This window comes from Pomacea canaliculata, linkage group LG7, assembly GCF_003073045.1.
Source record: "Pomacea canaliculata isolate SZHN2017 linkage group LG7, ASM307304v1, whole genome shotgun sequence".
NCBI classification, from domain to species: domain Eukaryota; kingdom Metazoa; phylum Mollusca; class Gastropoda; order Architaenioglossa; family Ampullariidae; genus Pomacea; species Pomacea canaliculata.
The window spans coordinates 21,000,187-21,023,355 of record NC_037596.1 but is presented as its reverse complement, the minus strand read 5'-3'; the positions used below and the strand labels follow the sequence as shown (position 1 = coordinate 21,023,355).

The following is a 23,169-nucleotide window of genomic DNA, read 5'->3' as shown; positions in this document are numbered from 1 at the left end:
ACTCGGTTACACAATGTAAACTAATTTCACTAATACCGGTATAAGAAACTTAAAAAAAAAATGACCACCTTCGCGACCCCCTTGTAGGCACGTCGCGACCCCCCAGGGGGTCGCGCCCCACAGGTTGAGAACCGCTGTCTTATTCTATCAAAACTACAGTCGGTAAACCCATAATGTTTATAAACAAAAGTTACATCTATCTGGGTGACGTCACTCTTCATGTGACATCGAAAAATATATTTTCCTCATCATCATCCATCTTCTCCTCCTAATCCTTTGCATCATTATTATAATTGCCATATTTATCATCATAGAAATTGTCTTTTGGACGTGTTATAGAATCAAGAATAACTGTTAGATAAACGGCTGTGGTAGTTGGTTTTTTTTTTTACAAAGACGATCTGACGGCAGGTACACCTCCATATCTTAGAAACAGGGGAAGGGGGTCAGGGGAAGTTAGGATGTAGGGGGGTTGTTCTTAGGGGGCGCAGGAGGAAAGGTTTCTCTTTCATTATTTTATTTCAAAAAAGGAGGTTGAAGATCGGGACCATACTTGAACAACAACGGCTCTAGCCAGTCACATAGTTTCTCGTAACCCGTGACAGTATTAACACTGTCTGTAACACAAGATGCTAATGATGTGTCTGCTCTCTGCAAGCCGGATGTCTGGCATCACATCTCATCTGTTTATAATCCACTTGAGCTCATTTTCCTGTCAGGTCTCTGTAAATTAGTGAACTTGATACAGAATCGAATTCAGTGTCAGCGCTGTCATGCTTCAGAATATTTTTTATAACTTGTAACTTGAAAAATATAAAATATTTAAAACGTGAGAAAAATGGAACTTTAAAAAATACCTGCGAAAGTCTCTCAGTCACAAACACACAAACACACAAACATAGAAGTGTAAGCGTGTGCAAACACAAATAATCACACACAACACAAACAAGTACATGCACACTGCCATGTGCTGAGGAAATGAGAAGCTCGGTGGTCAAGGGACCAGTTTTTGAGGCTCGAGGTATGGACAGGATTTATTTTGATACTCAGTGTAATGTCTGCTAACATTGCCAAGTATACTGTCTGGTAAGACTTCTGAGTGTGAAGTCTGGTAACATTGTTATGTATTGTGTCTTCTATGACTGTTTTCATGTGTGTGAAGATTAATGCCATGTTTGATAAGACTGCTGAGTGTTTCATGTTGTGTCTGCTAATCTTGCATGGTGCCATGTCTCAAGCCCGCAGTTTGGTGCCTGTTAACTCTGATGTTACTGCAGTAACATTGGGACATGTCTTCTGGTCTTGCAGAGTGTGATGTATTCTGTTTTAGTTTTTAGTGTCCACGGGGTCTACATGGCTAGTTACAAGTGATGACAGTCACAGTCTGGCTAGTTAGTAACATCTACGTTCACTGACATTGCTTTTCCCTATTGACTTCAAGAAAATTCAAAAATATTCACTTTAAACACAGTTTTTATGTTCAGTATATAAAAGAAAAAGGAAAAAATATACAAACACGAAAACAATCTGTTGAGTACATTTTTGTTTATGCTGGAAGGTCGTTGCATTACTAAACATTATGGTACACGTCTTTCTCCCTTCCCTCGGTGTCACGTGGGTCTGAAAAATAGCACAAAAAATTAGAAAAATCAGAAGATGGTTTGTAAGATTGTTGCACTTTTTATGTAGTTGTGCTTCTTTGAAATCACTTATCTATAACTTCGTCTTTTCATAGTATTACAAAGAAGCATTATTTGTGTTTCTTTTATGGAAAGGACAGATACATCCATGCTGCACACTTGTTTCTTCACATTTATTTGCTCACCTCGGGCTGTAACCTTGACCTTACTGTGAACCTTCGTAATCCCCTTGAGGTCAGAGTATTTGTGTTCTTCACACGGCCTGCAGGTTGTGTCGTATGTCCGGTCTGGGGAAGTACAAGTGACATGAAATTCAAATGCTTTGTTGATTCCAGTGATTGGTGGTGTTTTGACAAGTATTTAATTTCAGACGAGAACACTCAAAATAATGTCAGCGCTGCTGAAATAAAGTCATTGAAAATGAGAGATTTTGAGTGTGTTTGCGTGTGTGTGTGTGTGTGTTTGTGTGTGTGTTTGTGTGCCTATTTCTATACGTATATGTGAGACACAGAACGCGTGTGTGTATCTGTACATACACCTGCTTTGACACGTGTACAATGTACCCTATTTTTACTTCTTCTTTACACAGCTCTTCTCTTTGTACTTGGTGTTAAACTCTCAACTGTTGTCTTACCTGGCAGTGTCTGTGTGTTCTCATACATGTCTGTCTGATCTTTTCCTTCACCCACACCTTGAGGCTGTGCAGTGGGGCTGACTTCTGTGATACAGAGGTTGGTGTAGCTGTGGTCGTTAGCAGGGTGACTGTCATCCGTGTGAACGTCTGTGAAAACTGTAAAAACAAAACACAGACATTGAACAAAATATTGGGGAACATTTTTGATTAATATCATGGACTGCCATCCAATTTGGACAACCTAACCACTGACATGTATGACAACAGTTTATCAGCAAATAGACAATAAAAAGTACATATTACAGAGATGCTATACGAACAATGGATTGTCGAGTAACGAGAGAACGCCCGCCAGTCTTTGATGCTGACTGTTAAAGGGGATGGGAAAACTTCCCCCCAAGCTTATTCCAAACTGGTTTTCAAGCTTGTCTTTTTTTATTCTGGAAACAGACCCTTCACGCATGTGGGGAGCATTGTCAACAAAGACGATGGAGTGGATGACATCAAAAGCGGCATCAACAAGGCCAGGCATACTTTCAACAGCCTACGCCCCCATCTGGAACTCCCAAGAATATCTGTCAGCAGTAAGACCCGCATCTTTAGCGGCAATGGGAAAGCAGTCCTACTGTTTTGTTGTGAAACCCGGAGAGTGACAAACACCATCAACAACAAGCTCCAGACCTTTACCAACCGATGTCTACGCCATATCCTGGGAATAAGATGGTCTGAAAAGATCTCAAACAGCAAAAGAAAAGAAAAGAACCAACCAGAAAGCCACTAGTCAAGACACCAATAAGTGCAAATGGTGCTGGACAGGACACACCCTGCACAAACCAGCTGATTCCATTGCCAGGCAGGAACTTGACTGGAACCCACAGTGGAAGAGGAGAGTTGGGAGGCCAAAACAGACTTGTAGAGAGACCAGTAGAGAGCAAGACAAAGGACGTGGGAGCCATATGGGCCCAACTGAGGAGCTGCCCTATACCGGGTCCACTGGCGAGTTGTTGCGGCCCTGTGCTCCTCGAGGAGTAACAAGGACTAAACAAAACTGAAAACACCTCATTTCAGCGCTTTTCTCTGAGAACTAAATGTGACTAACATCACACAGATTACTGGGATAGTGCTTTTGCACGCTGACCCGATTCACAAGACACTAGAAAGTTAGACATCACAAGATTTCAAGTTAGAGTTGACGGTATTATGACCTAACGATATATAACAAGTGTCTATATATATATATATCTGTGTCCACATCTGTGAATATCTCAGACGTAAATAAGACAAACTAATACAGAATTAACGAGTTATCTAAACTCTCAAATGGATAAAAAGTACATTTAATTTGTCAAATTTGTATGTTTTCGATAGTGTTTTGTATTGTAAAGAGCTTACGCATCGTTTCTGTCACTTGTATTGTATTTTCTACAGCGTCAGATGGTTATATTATCTCTGGTAGTGAATAACATAGATTAAAAAACAAATGAAATAAAAGGAACAAGGAAGGAAACACACACAAAAAAATAACAACAAAAAAACAATGGGTCGAAGACAGAAGGGGACACCTACATCTACCAGGTGCTACTCCCTTCCTACAGCGGACACACACATGGATAAAGTCACTTAAATGTTTTCAAAATATTCTTTTCCCCGCTCTTCCCCCTGGTGACCGGTCTCTTCTCTTTCTTTCCTCTTCCAACTGTGCCAAATGTCAAAAATAAAACAAAATTGCGTCAGATAACAGTGACGCATCAACCCCCTCCTCCAGACAGAACCCCGGTTCGGGCTGAGCCAGCAAGCGACCCGCGACAATGCATTTAAATAATGTTATTATAATAATATTTAGGATAAACTCACCAGAACCCTGGCGCGGATGGCTCTTTGTTGTCTTTTCTGGCGCTTTTGACAGAAGAAAACGAATGTAGTTTAAGTTTTTTTTTAAATCAAGCTCAGAGACCGTTTAACTAAAATAAAGAAACACGAGAACACCAAGTCAGACTCAAACAATGAGGGGCAACCTTACATTAAAACACGGATATAAAACTACCGGAGGGACCATGAGCTCGCTGTAGTCAGTACCCATCCATCTTACCTCTCGTAATGTCACTAATCCCATCTGAACATTAACATAATGACAGTCATCTCCTCATTGGTAAAAGTACAGGACTAAAATAGTTCTACAAACAGCAGAGGTAAGTAGTAAGCGTTGACAAATTTGAAAAAGACAAATATGCCAGGGATATGCACTTGAAATACATAGTCTCACTTTACAAATGCCAACATAATAAACATGAACAAAACATTCGTGAGTTGTGATCAAAGCGAAGAGAAATGCACAACATTTGTAGTTATATTGTTTATATGGAACGAAAAAGTCTAAGATTTTTACATGTATGATCAACAGAACACTGAGCTCAGTTCATGTCTGTGACCGATCGTTGTAGTTCTAATATAGCGAGAACATCATTGTATAAAAAAGAGATCCTATCCGACACGTATTTCTGTTTGCAGAATAAAGACAGGGTGGTATTGTGCAAAGAGTATATTTGACACTTAACTTTGAAGATAAAAAAAAATATCCCCATTGTCGATGTAAAACGTAAAGTACATCAAGATGACAACAGGAAACATGCTTTAACATCACGTGATTTAAAAAAACCTTTAAAAACAAAACAACAAGCTACTAACTCTTGAATTTGCGTCTTTTTCTCCTGATGATAATAACGAGCAAAATGGCGATGACGGCAGTTACAATCACAGCGACAGCACCTCCGACGACCGGTCCGACGACAGTTGAGGCTGATGACAGTGAGTCGGATGTCAAGACAACGCTGATGTTTGCTGCCCCTTGGATGTGAATGTGAAACATCAACTGTTAGTACTGCTTAGATACACGATGGTAGGATTATGTATTTCTCTTGACGATGATATGGTGAAAGTCAAACATCAACTGCTATACATGATGCTAGGACAGAAGGAAGCAGACCTTTTGTCATTTCTACATCAACTTGTAAAGTACTTGCTAGGTCAGGCAGTCAAGGCCAGTCTAGCTCTATGGATCAGATAGTTCTATAAAGATCAGCCACAAAGAATGTCTCAGACTTCTACAGACAGGTATTGCAGGGTCCGGCTTGTCTGGCAGGGTAGAGCTCTCAGTGAGTGGAATGATTCTGTCAGAGGATCAGGTCAACACGGGGAATATTCCAGACAGTGTGCTTTTGCCAAGTTCTGATCTCTGTACACGTTAGCGATGACACTGTTGTAGAGGGTCGGTCGGTATCCCGGCGGTGATTGGTCAGGGCAATGTAAAGTCAAAGGTGAGAGGACGACAGACGTGCTAGACATGGATGCAGCGTCTCGGGTCAGAGCTACGTCATCGCTATGACGACATAAAGAGTCAAGTGACGTGGGGACGGACGGAGCTGTGTCGTTGCTAGCCAAGCTCGGAAGATAAAGGTCGCGACACCTGCCGGCGCTGTTCCTGCGTCTGATTCAGCTCGACCCGTGTCAAAGGTGAAGAGACCCTGTCACAGTACCTCGCCTACATGGGGCTGGAGGACTGGTCTGACTGCATTTCTCTGGAGCTAAATGTTGGGCGAGACGGAAGACGTGGCACTACACCTTTTTCATGACACTCCAAATCACGTGACAGTAGCTGGGTACAGTCATAGTTGGAAGACTTTCCTCCTGTTAGTCTGTACCATCTAAAGGAATCAGCTAATGAGTGCTGCCGGCTGTATTAACGGTTGAAAACGTTCTTCTTGGTATGGCCACCTTCTCGTCAGACAAGGCAGGCCAAAGTTATCAACCAGGTCAGTAACAGAATAAGTAAACTTTAACTTTAAAGCTGTACATTCTTGATATGTTAGCGGAATGCGTATGAAAAAATGTTTACTTTGTTGGTTTCGTGAACACAGCGCTCTAAGCTTGCATCCACTTGTGGATGTGCGTTAATAATGATTGGCGATGATTGCTGTTTATAATTGGTTAATGATTGGGTGATAATCGATTGATTGATTGATTGATTGATTGATTAATGTTGATGATTGATGTTGATTGATATTGAGGCTTGATGCCTGAAGATTGATGATTGGATGATGGATGACTGATGATTGATTGATGGATGATAGATGAACGATGGATGATGGATGAACAACGATTTAACAGACACAAATAACAGCTTTAATAAAGCTTACGTCTTACTTTAAAGCTACCTCCATAAATGTATATCAAAAGATATAAAATGATAATACTAAATCTGCTTTATTTCATGATTGAAGGTAAATAAAGGCAGACATCAGTTATATCACCGTTTATCCGCAGTGTCACGGATGTCGAGACGGATATCCGGCTGTCGATGCTATTTATAGCCGTGCACGTCACACCTTTCCCGTCATCCTCGGCGTCCAGACTAGCGGTGCAAGTGCTGCTCCTGGCAAAGTGTGTTTCATTTTGACAAACACCTGCACTCCAGGTAAAAGTCACACCTGGGTACACAGCACCTGTTGTGTTACACGATAAAATCGCGACGGTTGAACCGTTGTTACCTGGATGATGTGTTTCGCTAATGACGACATCACTGGGGCCCTCCACATCTAAAATAATGACACACAACAGAATAAAAGGATAAACAGCACAAGCAATATTTAACATCTTTATAACAGAAAACGATTTTCGTAGTATGGATTATATCGTCTGAAAATAAATTAAGCGAGTTTTATTATTAATCTGACTCGAGAAATTGTTTAATAACAGGTAGTGAGGTTAGATTAATGTCTCTTGTGTAATTTTGTAATTGAAATTAAAATGTGTCATGCCAGGGCATAACCATTTGTCAAAGTAGTTCATTCTATCAGAATTACTGGGGCAGTCGTTACTAAATGTTCAGTTAAATAAAGAAAATATAGAGAAATACGTTATATACCTCCAACTATCAGAGTGTAGGTGATGGAGGTGTAGACACGCCCAGCCCATGTCACGTGACACGTGAACTGTGTGCCGTTGTCCTCCCGCTGTACGTTAGTCTTCACCAGCTTCTCACTGTCTCGTCCCTCCCATCTCACTGTGGTTGGAGGACTGGCGGTGTTTGTCGTCTGACATGTACAGGACAGGTCTCCTCCTCTCACCACCGAGTGTGGACACGTGGTTGTTACGTCACCGGGTTCCACTGTATGAAACATAAAACTAAATTAAGGACTATACCTGTTGTTGATAAACAGTTCTGCTGAATTCCTATGCTATTCTTACCTGTTCAGCTTAGCTGTAGTCAGTGTCGAGAAAATAAAAAGACCGGTTTTTTAAAGTACAAGTATTTTCCAGAAGTTTCTTTTTCTGTGCTGCGATGCAACTCATTAATGAAGAGAGTAGTCGTTACCAAGTTTAGTGTGAGAGAGCACTGTAAGAAATTCTCCTGCGAACAAAACAATTCGAGTTTGAGCACATGCTGAAACACGCGAGACTCATCCTTTTTACTGAGAATTTATACTTCCTCGTCGTCAGCAACTCTTCATGAAATCAGATAAAATTAATGACGAGTTGGTAGCAAGAAATGTACAATATGCGCACACTACAACATTACGTAACATGATGATCATTGACACGAAGAAATACTTGTCAGTTCCAGTGCATTGTCTAAGATGATTACGACAATAACTCTTCTCTCCTACCAAAGAAGACTGTCGTACGCGAGAAGAGTCTGACCTACCAGATAAGGAACCCAGTCTTCCTTGTCACCTGTTTCCTCCTCAGCTACTTGTTAAATTCAATGAGTGTGTTTTTATTTTTTTAAAAGCGCTGTCGCAAACCTGGGGCAGGGTCCGTAGATTTGGTAAGGGGTACGATTTCTATCACCAGTCCAACACACCGTCTATACCCCCACCAAATCCACGTCGACACTTACCGCGTGCTACCACACTAAGTTGCTTATTAATTATCCACTTTAATCAGCTCGAGCCCCCAAGCACGCATAACGCCAATGGAAAACACGAGGCAATTTAGTGCATTAAAAGATGTTAATTATTATTTCCAGAAGTTCATACAAACCAAAAAATGTCACAATTACAAAGTATGAACCCTCGATCGTTGTCTAGACCGTCCCGTTTACCTAATTATTTCCCCTACTTGTAATATGTCCAGATAACTGAGAGCCAGATCTGACCTTATCTGTCATACACACAATACTGCTCACACAATACTGCTCACACAATATTCCTCACACAATACTGCTCACACACTCTCCCGTACACTCCTCATGCGCACGCCACTTAGCTGTTCGACACTTTGTGGTGTGGAGTTTAGTTCTTGCAGAACACACACACACAACTGTCACTGCACTGTCCAATGGCGGATGCAGTATGGGTAATCTCTCGTCGCGCCGCAGAAGAAATATTGTCCGAAGACTTCGGTCTTCTGTTGACCGGCACGCGACGAGAGGAGGACGAAGAAGGCGCACCTCGAACAGTCGCCAGCAGGCCGACGATCTTGGTATGAACACAGCACCGATACCAGTGGCCGGAACACTTGTCCGTTACTTGTCGTCAGGTCGGACGAAGTTGTTCTTTCCAACGCACAGGCCGGCCGTGTGGCTATATCACCTTCTAGGTTGATGTCCTTTTCTCTCAGTAGTTCTTTCGTCTGAAGTTTAGCGAAGGACAATTGCAAACAAGACTTGAGATATCAAGATATCAAGATCACTGTCTCTCCCTAGAGGTTTAACGTAAAGCCAGCTTGTCGTCCAGATCTTTCTCTTTCAGTCCAAACCTCAGCCTGCATCTCTAGATCTTTCAGTCCCGTAACCGTCTTGTTGGCCAGTCATACCACCTGACACACCACAACCAATCACGCCTCACAGCCACCACGAGCTTAAAGGCCGAAGTTTTCTGTCAAGACAGAAGACAGTGGTATCGCCCGTGCGAGGGAAGGTAGGAGTACACGCGATGCTATTTGTGTCCAGTTGTCTCAAATTACTACTGTACCTGGACAAAGGCGGGGTAGAGATCAGAGACACCGCCGACCCGCCTGGCAATAAAACTTCTTCCTCCTCCGACCATTGTACTTGCCGCAGGGTCTGAGCGATGAGGCGAAACGACTTCTATGTGAACCTACTGTCACAGGCTCTAACCTAGCAGTACAATGTCTTTCTGAGCTGAGTACTGGTGTTGGCGGTTAGAAAGCTGAAGTGAAACGGTTTCCAACTGAACACACTGTCAGGGTTAGGACTGAATGTATTCTCCACCAACAAACAAAACTAGAATATACAAAACAGAGAAGAATGAACAGCGCAAGTGACACAAACATAAAAACAACTGAATTTTCAAACAAAATCAGTGGCTGGAGGCACTGCCATACAGATTGATACATAACAAAGCAAAATCACCAGTATAAACAATGGAAGCACAAAATTTAATACTATTACTCATCCTTCAATTGATATCACAGAATAACAAACATGTAAAGTGAACAAGATAAAAATCAGCGATAACATACGAGTGGCCTTGCCGTTTTTAGACTGGAATGAATATGTCTATATAGACAATACTTTTATCGGTGTGGAGCTGTACCGTGGTAACAACAAATCAGTTTTGAAAATACAAACATTGATGGTAAATTATTATCTCATTAATGAATGATGGTTGCAATTTGTTATTTAATTATATTATTCATTTCCAAATCTTCATCCGAACTACTGTCTGTTTCAATTAACATATTTTCCTCATGTTCGGAATCAAATTTGTATTGTTCAACGACACATCTCTCAGATATCCTCTACTAAATTATAAGTTTTCTTTTTTAAAGTGCGTTGTCCAAGTTGTCTCCGGCTGTGCTGTACACTTGCTTTGTTGTAATTGGAAGTAGAGTCTCTATCAACATGTTCATTCCAGTCTAAAACAGCGAGACCCATGCGCATGTCATAGTGCATCGGGCTTTTAATATGAACACGCTTAGGCAGATACATCAGACATATATTATTAAAACTTTCAACATAAAATGTGTCCCTAGACATCACGTAGTCCTCAGGATGTTTATACAAAACATGGCCGTGTAGAAAGTCGCTCAGCAGCTTGACAGCAGCAGGATCAGTCAGCACTATTAGAGATGGTATATAGAGCGATTGCCTGCAAGGTGAGGCTTGGTTACACTTGTCGTGGATGTTTTGGAAATGTGTAATACATCCATCCAACAAGTGCCTAAGTCTCACAGGGTCGCCATCGCAATGATCTATACACCAGTACACATGATCTCTGACCGCTGCTGTCTTGTCGCTGAGCTGAGGATGCCACGTCTTGCCGATGTTGACTTTACTGCCTTGCGCCAGTTTTTTCATCCCAGCTTTGATACTCTTAGCGACGTGCCACCTCTCGTTGATGTTTCTAACACCTTTATTTTTTACTAACTTATTTATTGTCACGTTACGATCGTGAACGTGTTCTTGAATTCTAACACCTGACTCATTCATACTTGCATACATCCTCTCACATCCCACTGCCTCGTGCCGCTGGGTGCACACGTCGTCCTCTTTGGTGATATGTTGGAGGTTTACAACCTTGTGAGTCGACAGTCCTAAAGTAACATGATCAGTGTGATACGAATTTTTCCGGCAAGCGTGCCTTGCATCTGTCATCACACTGATCCCGTCGGTCACAGGAGACTGTTCTGCTGCAAGTGCAGCTGCGACGGACTGGCGCTTCAAGACGTCAACGACTGCAGAAAACCGTGGCAGCCTTTTCCTCAAAAATGTATCGTTCACATGTCCCAAATTGGCAAAATTAGAAATTTTTTTATATTGAATGGGGATGATCCCCGACGTAATGTACGCAAGGTACATTCTTTCATTTGCAACATAACTGTCACCTAGTGGGGACGACGAGCTCCAGATGATAGTATGTCTGTTGGCACAGCCCAAAGTGATGATCAGCACATGCCCATCCATTGTTGAATTATTCACTTCGAGCGAAGAGGTGCACGAGACTGAATGTGCATGAACTTGATCAATAATATCCTTCACCTTGTCGAGCTCACCAACAAACAAACATGGGATTGCTGATGATGTTTGTTCTTGCATGGGTACATTATCACTATCTTGACTGCAGGGAAACTCAGGACTTTCACCGCTCAAGAAATTATCCAGTAGAGAGGACACAAAAGCAGACCGGGACTTACATCCCGATTTTTTTAGCCCAAGTTCAAACTTATCATTAAATATTTTTCTTGCTTCTTCATTATCAAAAAACAAGCGTATATCTTTTGTTACAGCATTATACTCGTAGGTTTTAACAGTGCCGTCCGCCAAAGTTTTCTTACTGCGTTTCTTCAGTGGCGTTGGGTTTTTCTCCATTGTAGACCGGTCACACTGTTTGGTAAATCCAGGTAGCGAAGTTTTGAGCTGAGAAATCACTTCGATGTTCCTCCCCAAGAGTTGATCGCAAAAAGCCTCGAGTTTGCCTTCAAACTCAAAATCGAAACATCTGGCACGTGGCATTCATGCATTCGATTGGTCAGACATACCACGTGTCCTACCATTACAACCAATCACACACTACAGTTAGTGTATGACGTAGGTCCCATCAGCCTCTGTGTGTTACGTAATTCAATTGCCTAATAACCTGAGTCACTCATTTCTAGTTCACGTTGCGTAACATTGTCCTTTCTCTTACGTAATCAAAGTACGTAAGTTTCGCTCTAAGGCTTGTCTGTTACGACGATAACACCTCGTGGCTACACCTCACCCCCGCCTTACGTCACCGTCATGACGTGAACGGCCACGTGACTATCTGACTCTTCCAGGCTCGCATTCTGTCTGCGTCGTGCTAGTTTGAGTACAATCTTTTTTATATTTCATTCACAATGAGTTTCTCTGTGATACTGCGGGATTTAGATGAAGAAAAGGAGAGGGCAATTCGTCAGCTGTTTGAAAGAAATGGCTGGTCCTATAATGCTGAACGACTCCCACACCAAACTTCGAGAAAACGTAAGTCATTCCAAATCTGTATTCCACTGTATATATATATTCTACTTTATAGATAATGGACAGATATACATCTTTGCATGAGAGATAAAGCGTGCGGTGAGTGCGCGCACAAATGAAATTTCATGGATTTTACAATTATACACATGATTTTGTACACTTTTCTGTAGGAGGAAGATACCCAGTGAATAAGGATACGCGGGATGGCGATGTACTGGCCATTGAGGGTGGAGAAACTTTGCCCCCCGGACCAGGTGCGGCACCTGAATGTCCACACTGCTTCCAAGCACCTTGTATAACATCAGGAGCTCGCGACGTAAAGTTCATCGGGAAGGGACAGGCGGCTTGTCCTCAAAATCGAGGTATTCGGAATAGGATCTACACAAGGTATTGGAAAATGCTAGACTTTGTTGGACTCTGGAAGGACAAGAGATACCTAGTTAGAAAAACCGCTTTGGCAGAAGGTGAATGGGTGCTGTGCCACAGGCGTGAAGTGATGCCCACTTGCGTCGTTCAAAAAGTACGGACACTGTACCCAAACCCAGATGGAGTGCCGTATGTCGGTCACCAATGGGAATAAAAAAAAAACTAAACGAGAGGAATAAAAACTAAGTTTAAAAATTCCATTGCCTTTTTGTTTGTGTTATTTGGGTTGTTTGCCTTTGTCTCCTTTCCTGTCCTCTCTCTCACAAAGGAGAACACACAAACAAAACCAGGGGTGCTAAACTGGTCCTAACCCTTTTTGATTATACAAGTCTTATCCACGTCCAGTTCTCGGTTTGTGGACTCAGGAAGACGCAAGCACCGATGACCTCCACAATGGTCGGGTTAGATAAGAAGAGAAAAAGATCGTGGGGGCACTATGTTGCAGTCGTGAATTGTTGGCCATTTGTAAAAGTTCGAACATTGCACTCAAACCGAGGTGTACTTTTAGGTCAGTCATCAGGAGGAATGAACTGAAAGTATTAAATATTATTATCCCTCTTATGAGTAAGAAAGATGTAAGGAAAGACAGTATGTTCAGATAGAAGCCGTTTCGCCTCACTTTGTCTGGTAGGACAACCTAACCCTGACAGTATGTTCAGTTGCAACCCGTTTCACTTCAGCTTTCTCACCGCCAACACCAGTACTCAGCTGAGAAGAGACGGTTTATCGCTTGCGATCTCCACTTTGCCTCGGGCCAGGTAGCAATTAGGGAAGACTGACCGCTGGTACTGACCCCGTGTACTCCTACCTTCCCTCGCACGGGCGAAACCATTTGAAAACACGCCCATTTCGACTTCGGCCTTTAAGCTCCCACCCGCACCCGCGTAAATGACGCAATTTCTCTCTATGACACAATTCTAGAGAGAGAGAAACTACGTCATATCTAGAGTAAAATAGATGTGCAAACACACACTACAGCCCTATCCCACTCTTTCACGACAAGCGCATTGTCTTCTAAGCTGAAAATTTATTGATAAGCATGTGAAGATAATGAAGGAGAAGTCCCATGACGCAATATATGTGTAGTTGCTTATGTACGTGTGGTCAATGAGAGAGAGGCATGGACAAAATGAAACAGAAAGAGAGATAGATGATGTCACTATTGTTTGGGGGTTTTTTTTCAAGAAAATGGGTTAGACTAGACAAAATTAATGTTGGTTTTACATGTAGCTCATGTCTCAATAAGAAATTAAGATGTTAGTGTACTTCACATTACAAAACAAAGGGAACTAAATATAACTACAAGAGAAAACGTTATCATAGCAAGAGGAGGAGACACGGCAATACGAATCCAGGTAATATGTAAGTCACGATCCCTCCTTAATTAGCACAAACTGTACTGTTCCTGCCACATAGACAAGTGACAGTATAACTATAGCTACCTTAGCTAACCCATGACATACAGACATGATAATAAAGAAGAATCCCAGAATCCCAGACCTATAGTCAGTTGCTGAGAAAAGGCTGTAGTAGCAGGAGGAGACACAGAAATGCTGTAGGTGTACCGTCCCCCGGCTTGTGGCAGAGCTTGTGTGAACGAACACAGCTCACGACTGGCATCGAACCCTCCAAATGTCGGCTGCTTAGAATAAATTATACAACAGCTTTGTCAAATTTCATAAGTTGTAGGGCCATGTACATTTTATTCTACATCGAATTGCGAAAAAAAATCTAAATGTCATGTATCCGGTGACAAGTAAAATAAATCACGACCATGTATTAGTTTTTGTTTTGCATTTTTTTCGCAGAAGCAGTCACGTGCACAAATAAAGGTTGAACATTTTAAAATGATCCATTATAATAATTAATATGGTTATCAGATATCTTTTTTGTTATAGTTTTAGAGTAGATATTCTATAACACCATGTTACCCCTGTGTTCCTAGTCCATGTACAGGTGTAGATGTTATCAGAGGAGAAAGCTTGTTGTACACGACATGAACCTGACACAGTCCAGTCCACAGGGTTGGTGGTCACGTGACACTCACTGAGCACAGAGTGACCTGGAATACACATATATCGACATCGATGTAGACATGTCCATACACACATACACAAACAAAGGCATATACATAGAAACATATGTGCAGTGTACACTGCCTTAAAAATGACACAAGTCAGATAACTTTATAAGCTTATATTTAAAATAACATCTCACTCACAACAGTAAAGTAAATTAAAAGAAATAAAATGCCCTCTACATAACTTGGTGAGTAAAAGTCAGAAATACCAAAGACGAAAGTGTCGGGAAAATTAAGTTTATTTCAGTTGTGTTTATTTGCGTCACCATGTTTCTCAGCACATAACGGCTCTTTAATTCAGATTACTCTGACACAGTAACATGTTTGAGTCTTGTTTCGCTAGCTGGGACAGAGGAATAATTCAACAACAACTATAGCGGGTCACGTTTTTAAAGACAAGTTTCCGCTTTTAGAGATGTTTAAACATATTGTTAACATCAATGAACATGTTAAGAAAGACTGAAGTAAACGATCTAAATAATTCAAATTATTAAAAGTTAAGAAGTTGCACGTGGATTATCGACTTACGCCTGATGACGAGAGTACAGGAGGCTGTGGGGACACTACTTATGCCCTGACACGTGACCGTGACCCCCGCGTGACGTCGGTAATCAGGGACAAGGGTCAGCTGACTCTCCGTGGACTGCGCTGACCTGCTGAGTCTGTAGTCGTTGTATAAGTCTGTGGTGCAGCTACCGTCAGCTTTACACTCTCCGATGTTGACATCTCCTCGTCGCCAGATAACATCGGCTGTACTGGTGATGTCTCCACACGTGACTGGAGCAGGTGAGTCTTCAAATATTTCTACCTTGTTGTTGTTGTTGCAGTTGATTATTCGGATTCCTGACAATAAACAACTTGAGTGAACGAAGAAAACTTGAAACTGAGACATAAAAGAGACCGGTGTCTATTGTAATATGTCTAAAGCTCTCGAAGTTCTTGGAATCTAATATCTGACATATTTCTCTGTGTGTCTCTCTGTGTCTCTGTTCGAAACATCGTACTCCCTCGTTCTTTCTATTATACGATGTTATTTGTAACCTTATAATAAAAGCTTATTACATTGTACAGTAGTAGGAGATGTTAGCTTTAATGGGATGTCTCAGTGCGTCATTGGAGCAGCTCGGTCTTCAAATATTTCTGGCTCATTATTATGTAGATCATTACACCTAACAAGACAGTAGAAGTGTTTAAGTACACAAGCACAATATACAAATGGTACACTTGTCTGTCTTTAAACGAGACAAAACGTGAGCGGAGACTAACAACCAAATAGAGAGAGAAGTGAAAGAATAGAAGAGTGAAGTGTGTGGCAGCTTAACCGACAATCAGCATAATCAGGGGCAAAAATCAGTGTTGCTCCTTGATGGCCGGTAGGTGGCGGATTTGATTGGTAAACAGCAGCTCTCATCTGACACACCTTCCTCTTTCAACTTAACCTCACAGGTAAAAGGTGACAGATGGGGAGTACTACCTGGAGACGTTTCCCTTTTTTGTCTGTTCGTTTTCCTCAGCGAAATGTGGTTTTGTTATTAAGTTTAGATTAAGATGATATTAAAGGTAATACATACAAAGCAAGGTATGCTTAGTAAAGTGTGTATCGGATATTTTAATTAATTTCTTAAGTACTATTAATACATGTATGCCTTATTATTGCAATGTGAATCGAACGAATGCTTGAAAATTATTTTCGCGCTATTTTGATGGTTTGACCTGTTTTCTTGTAAAAAAACTTTTTTTTTTTTTTTTTACTTTTATGGTCCAACTGTTCCGTTGACTGACAACGTTTATAGCGAGGAAGGCTTGCAGTAATGTTGTGTAATGTGAAAACACTGCTTGATAACTAGAGCAAAACGTTTGCAGCGGTTCATGACCCACCCGATGACACAATAAAATTATCTGGCGAAAGTGAATGGAGGGGCAGGCACAACTCTGATTTTCCACTTGTTGGGCATATATAAGATAGAATATGAACTTGGCTGTGTAATATTAAATTTGTAAAATTCGAGGAGTTATTTTTATAGACTTGATGATATTGTTAGAGTTGTGTGTTCGGTCACTAGCTAATCACATAGCATCACTCGTTTCCCTTTTTGAGTAGTATCCCTTTTACTTTGCTGTTGATAGGGCTGTTTGTCTTAGATGGTTCCTATCATGCTCAAAATCATTATCATTGTTGTTGTTGTAGTGGGCCGGTAGTCCAGTGTTGTTGTTAGTTTTGGCGGGATCTGCTAGGGCATGGTGAGAGATGGCAAATAGCGGTGATTGGCTATGGGAGATGCCAAATAGCGGTGATTGGCTAGGGTAAAACGGCGTATGGTTCCGACCGTATCAGAGCATCGCGAAAGTTTACCCCTCCCCAGAGGTATATAAGGGCAGAGCTGAGACGAGGAGATCAGAACAGAGTCGGCAGAGACAGCGCGCACAGCTACACGACGAAGAAGAGACAGCTCCGACCTCTAGCGCCTCGGGCGATTGACGCAGCCGTGACCATTGTACGAGAATAAAGGGTCGCACACCTGCTGACTGTTCCTGCCTTTTTGGTTCGAGTGTTGAACTGTTGTTGTCACCATACAACCCCCCTTACCACTCGGTTACATTTGGCGCTGCGAGCAGGATCAGAGTCAGCAGGTGAAATATGGCTGCAGAGGGCGACAGTACAGCAGAGGCTGTACGAACGTGTCATTTAGTCCGTCTTCAGAAGTTTGCCGGAGGGCCAAGTGTCGACGAGTTTGAAAGAGAGGTGGAGATAGGTCTTGCCCTAAGCCCGATGCCTGAGAATGCCGCGTGTGTCTATATTCTCAACGCGCTGGAGGGACCTGCCAGACGACGAGTTCTGATGTTCCCTCATGACATGATAAACACGCCGGAAAAGATATTGGATGTGTTGAGAGAGGCATACGGCGAGCGGAGAGATGTTATAGACATTATCGCCAGTTTTTATAACCGCCGACAGCAGAGTGAGGAGTCGGTCATCGAATATGCTGCGACACTGCGAAATTTACAGGCGAAAGCAAATCGCCTGATGAGCGACGCCATATCCAGTACACACCTGGCGACACGCTTTGTGAAAGGACTTAAACACAGCCAGGTCCGACGTGAAACATCCAGACAGCTGGCCGACCATGGGTCTTCTTTTGTCGATCTCCTTAAGACGGCCCGACGTGTAGAGACAGAGGAGATGTGTAATGACAGGGAGGATGAGATACATCGTCTGACTGCACGAGTCAGACAGCTGGAGATGGAGGCGGCCACCCGACTTCATACGACACAACAAAGTGATTTCCCCTCCGAGGCTGATCGTCATCACAAACATAAATATTTGCGACGACAGCAGACAAGGCAGCGGGGCGGCCAGCGGTCAGAACCTCCCCATGACAGCGATGGTGGAGGGGGCAGAAGGCGAGGTTTCTGCAGGTGGTTCAACGTGGCAAAAGGATGGGGTTTCATCACACCTGATAATGGCGGCCAAGACGTCTTTGTCCACCATTCAGTTATTCACAAGGCAGGATTTCGCAGCCTCGGCAAGGGTGAATTGGTGGAATTTGAACCCAGACTGTCATACAAGGGTGTTGAAGCCACGTTCGTCTGTGGTATCGGAGGAGTGAAATGCCGAGGCAGTGATCGCCGGCCGATTTCAAGAGAAAAGTTTCAAGACAAGCCAGTGGTGCAACTACAACAGCGACAACCACAACGACGGCAGAGCCAAGCAGAACTGCAACAGGACAGATTCCATGGGCGGAGCGGCCGGAGTACCTGTAATATCACCAGCCGGCCGGTGAATGACAGTGTTGTGTACACAGTCAGGCCCCTTGTTGACGGCCCTGCACGTGCCCGCAGTAACGACATCAAAGCAGCGAAGCCGTCTCCGCAGTTAGAGGACAGTCAACTGTCGGAGACAAAGAATTGTCAGGAATACGACAGTGACGAAGAAACTCCGTTTTGGTATACTACTGTCCCACCCCGTCAAGCCAGAACTATAGTGGTACCAGAAATGACTGTACCTGTGGTTCCAGTAGTGACAGTACCTGTGGTTCCAGAATTGACAGTACCTGGGGTTGCAGAAGTGACAGTACCTGTGGTTCCAGAATTGACAGTACCTGTGGTTCCAGAAATGACAGTACCTGTGGTTCCAGAAATGACAGTACCTGTGGTTCCAGAAGTGACAGTGCCTGTGGTTGCAGAAGTGACAGTGCCTGTGGTTGCAGAAGTGACAGTGCCTGTGGTTCCAGAAGTGACAGTGCCTGTGGTTGCAGAAGTGACAGTGCCTGTGGTTCCAGAAATGAAAGTGTGTGTGATGCCAGATATGACAGTGCCTGTGGTGCCCGATATGACAGTAACTGTGGTTCCAGAAGTGACAGTGCCTGCAGAGCACAGCAAATTGCAGCGGCTTCCAGTGAGACAGGCATAAACTCAGATGCATAGAAAAGTGGTGTGTGTGACACTATTCCATGACAATATAAATACCATGGACATGTTTTGTAGTTGCGGTGATCGTTGACACCCTAGATGACACTTTAGTTGTTTATTATGATGACTAGTTGTTTATTTTGCTATTTTTGTTCAATTTCTTTCCACTTTTACACGGCTGCGTCTAAGAAATGTCATGACATACGAGACAGATGGACGGAATGCCTGCCCTTATATACACCTCGTGCCCGTGCAGCAGTTATTTTGGGAAAAGAATAATCAGTCAGTCAGATTCAGCTGTTAGGCGTAGTAAAGATATTTTGTTTACAAGGCAAATCTTTACTCCACTAGGTAAATAATACCAGCGGCTGATATGACTAGGCGTTGCTTGCGGCAGCAACAGATCTTCTTTAGAGTTTTAAATATTTGAAGCCCCCCCCGAGGCCAGCATAATTAGGTGAGCTTGAATATCAGCCCTAGTCTTGCTAGCTAAAGCTCATCAGCGAGGACGCTGTTGGAGAAAGAGTCGGCGGGGATGTAGTGGGCCGGTAGTCCAGTGTTGTTGTTAGTTTTGGCGGGATCTGCTAGGGCATGGTGAGAGATGGCAAATAGCGGTGATTGGCTATGGGAGATGCCAAATAGCGGTGATTGGCTAGGGTAAAACGGCGTATGGTTCCGACCGTATCAGAGCATCGCGAAAGTTTACCCCTCCCCAGAGGTATATAAGGGCAGAGCTGAGACGAGGAGATCAGAACAGAGTCGGCGGAGACAGCGCGCACAGCTACACGACGAAGAAGAGACACCTCCGACCTCTAGCGCCTCGGGCGATTGACGCAGCCGTGACCATTGTACGAGAATAAAGGGTCGCACACCTGCTGACTGTTCCTGCCTTTTTGGTTCGAGTGTTGAACTGTTGTTGTCACCATACAACCCCCCTTACCACTCGGTTACATTGTAAAGCGCCATGCGCTTGCAACCACAAAGTGGATATATGGAGATATGTTTCTTGAACTTTATTATTGAATTTTTATTGCGGTCTCTTTCCTGGAAAACAAAGAATAATGGGCTGATGTTGGTCTAAGAGAGGAGTTTAGGTACCGTGAATAACCTTGATACGGTTACTTTATATATACATATATGTAATTGCATAATGTTTTTATGTATATGGATGTATGTACACACAAATAGGCATACACACACATTCTCTCTCTTTCTCACACATACACACACAAGGAAGCGTGAACAGAACAATCAATACCCAACCCTTATAGACATGTTTGTGTGTATGATGGTGTATATCATGTAAGACTCACCCCCGTGTACAGTGATTTGTTTATATATATATAGACAGACTAGCCACGTTCCTCGCTAAGGCGAACGCTGCGGCTGATTGTTTCTGCCATTTATACTGGACAGTTTGGGTGTCCGTCACCCGCCGTTGTCGTATGTGGGTGGAAGAGGTGCAGAGTGGAGGGGTAAGCGCTCTTCTAAACAAGTGCACTCGATATATATAATTATAATCTCGCCTTGTAACAGTTCTACGGAATTTCATTGCTGTAAGAGGTGACACATCAGGTAACACTCTGTAAAGTCAGACATTTTACTCACCTGAAGCTTGACGAAGGCTGTGTATCAGAAGAACCAACATCACGTGATAAAAAGCTGTGTGACGTGTGACAGGTGAACTTGACAGGGTTGTGAGGACAGAGGCGATGTGATGAGCCATTGATAGCTTTATACACCTGGATCCCATGTGTGTTCTTCTACACAAACATATAATAAACATCTTGAAGCTGTCAAAATCAGTTATGATTGCAAACACTAAATGACAGAAAAAAGAATGAATTGTCGCCTGACATTTTTGACAACAAGAACAACTGTTGAAATACATAATGAAACATGTGTTAGCACTGCAGTGGTTTAGTGAGAAAATAGCAAAGAACAGATGAGGCTTAAAAAACTTGACAAACCTACTAAGAGAAAAGTTTAACACGGTGAATGTATGCGGGGGCGCACACACACACGAACACACAAACACCCTGACATACATGGACGTACGTGTGTTGTAGTCGCCCTGTGCTGCCAGTCGTGTGTCTCTCTACACTTGATCTTCTTCCTTGTCACAGTGAGCCCTCACCTCACCACATTGGTCACACGACATTGGGAAAGAAACTATTTTTAAAACATGGTCGGCTGAGCTGTACTGTATGAGCACATACATACGCAGACGTATATTTGCTTTAGGTAAATACAACTGTCATTATTCACCGCGAGCTATTATAACTGTTGTCTCACACCATCATAAAAAACCTGTAACTCAGGAATAATGACAGTAAATCTGTTTCCATTGTTCGCGTTCAATGTGCACTTCGTGCCAAGTGATGGGGTCGCTGGGTACTGACACATGCTACCCAAGGAACAGGAAGGAGGATGCGGTAAAAAATATGTAAAAAGACACGGGTATGTCACGTGATACTAACTCGAGTCATCGTCCACTTCCAAGGTAGAAGACAGGATTAGGATTCTCTGACAGACTGTTTTGTCAAACCAAATAATTTCGTGCGATGTATAATGGCAATAGGCTACTCATATCGAAAGCCTAAAACATTTTGGGTGTTCCAGGGTGAGAGACTTGCGTCGCAAACTTTGACCGTTTCTTAAACAAGCCATCGACGACAAGAGAGCTTTTCTTCGCTTCGATACACTCGTCATTGAGGGGAAGGCATTTGTGTTTGACCCGTCTACAAACAGTCTGAAGGAAGAAGAACCAGTAACTGATGGTTAGGCCGGCATGAAAAAAACGTTGCTAAAAAATGAAACAAGGGCATGTGAAGATACAAGAGCTTGTGCACTGAAGACTGGTACAATCATCAGTCCCCATGCTATTTGTGCTTCGGACATGTTGTTTAGGAAAATTCCATAATTCAGAGAAATTTGTGGAAAATTGCCTTATTGGAGACTTGGTCCTGTCAGCTGAGTGATATGAAAGATGTCTTCTCGGACTATGTTGTTTACCTGTACTCACATGAACTGATACTCAATGGTGGTGTAGCTGTTTGTATTCATAAAACTGTCTTGTGATATTACACCTAAGAAAGAGTATTTTATTTTTCTTAAAGTAGATAAGTCTGTTTTGAAGCATAGCACCAAAAAGAGGATCAATGTTAATAAGTCAGCAGGTCCTGATGGCATCAAGCCTAAGGTACTGTACATCTGTGCTGAGCAGCTGTGTAAGATTTTTCATACATTGTTTTGTAGGTCATTGTCTCTGGGCAAGATTCCGTCTGGTTGGAAGACATCAAGTATTGTTCCTGTACCTAAGAAAGCTCATGTTTCTTGCTTAAACGATTATAGACCTGTAGCTCTTACCTCGCACATTATGAAAGTTTTTGAGAAATTGGTGCTACCAGTACTTAAGACCCAAGTGGCTGCTTTTCAAGATCCCTTGCAGTTTGCATACAGAGACAAGGTTGGGGTAGATGATGCTTTATTGTACATGTTACACTCGGTGTACTCTCATCTTGAGAAGAGCTGTGCTTGTGTACGAGTTATGTTTTTTTTATTTTTCTTCTGCGTTCCAAACCATTCAGACACATCTCCTTGCTCAGAAACACATAGTATGTCGTTGCATCCATGAACAGTGAATTGGGTATTAGACTATTTATCGGATAGACCTCAGTATGTACGCTGGAATAGTACTTTTACATCTAGTATGATCAACACATTCACTGGCGCGCCTCAAGGCACTGTTTTATCCCCGTTTTTGTTTACACTATATACTTCTGATTTTAAGATTAAAGAAGAGTTATGCCATCTTCAGAAATACTCAGATGATTCTGCTATCGTTGGATGTATATGTAATGACAATGAGAGCTTGTACAGAAAGCACATAGATGAGTTTGTGACATGGTGCGATTCTAACTTTCTTGTTTTGAACGCCAGCAAGACCAAAGAAATGATATTTGATTTTAGAAAGGAAAAAGGGATTGTCCATCCTGTTTATATCAAGGATGAAGCT

General features: G+C 42.6%; 2 protein-coding genes across 2 annotated transcripts; one reads left to right on the top strand and one right to left on the bottom strand.

Moving 5' to 3' along the window:
* Window positions 1-1,455: 1,455 nt before the first annotated feature.
* LOC112568972 lies at window positions 1,456-21,217 on the bottom strand. The gene is made up of 11 exons (XM_025246580.1): window positions 21,200-21,217; window positions 20,760-20,914; window positions 15,270-15,584; window positions 14,593-14,723; window positions 14,162-14,303; window positions 7,196-7,438; window positions 6,582-6,866; window positions 4,960-5,118; window positions 4,129-4,173; window positions 2,275-2,430; window positions 1,456-1,927 (listed from the first exon to the last, which is right to left on the bottom strand). The coding sequence occupies exons 2-11, from the start codon at window positions 20,902-20,904 to the stop codon at window positions 1,710-1,712; spliced, it is 1,839 nt and encodes a 612-aa protein (XP_025102365.1). The 5' UTR covers window positions 20,905-20,914; window positions 21,200-21,217; the 3' UTR covers window positions 1,456-1,709.
* LOC112569027 lies at window positions 11,296-12,861 on the top strand. The gene is made up of 2 exons (XM_025246674.1): window positions 11,296-12,238; window positions 12,406-12,861. Exons 1-2 carry the CDS (start codon window positions 12,115-12,117, stop codon window positions 12,813-12,815), a joined length of 534 nt encoding a protein of 177 aa, XP_025102459.1. The 5' UTR covers window positions 11,296-12,114; the 3' UTR covers window positions 12,816-12,861.
* Window positions 21,218-23,169: the final 1,952 nt, after the last annotated feature.

Bases quoted from the DNA above. Each gene is read 5' to 3' on its own strand.
- LOC112568972 (XM_025246580.1), bottom strand. From the start codon at position 20,904: ATGGGATCCAGGTGTATAAAGCTATCAATGGCTCATCACATCGCCTCT. The intron at 7,439-14,161 runs GTCTGGGATTCT...TGTTTCATACAG, and splicing joins TTCTCAGCAACTGACTATAG to TGGAACCCGGTGACGTAACA. The intron at 5,119-6,581 runs GTGATATAACTG...TTCACATCCAAG, and splicing joins CGTGACACTGCGGATAAACG to GGGCAGCAAACATCAGCGTT.
- LOC112569027 (XM_025246674.1), top strand. From the start codon at position 12,115: ATGAGTTTCTCTGTGATACTGCGGGATTTAGATGAAGAAAAGGAGAGG. The intron at 12,239-12,405 runs GTAAGTCATTCC...ACTTTTCTGTAG, and splicing joins ACACCAAACTTCGAGAAAAC to GAGGAAGATACCCAGTGAAT.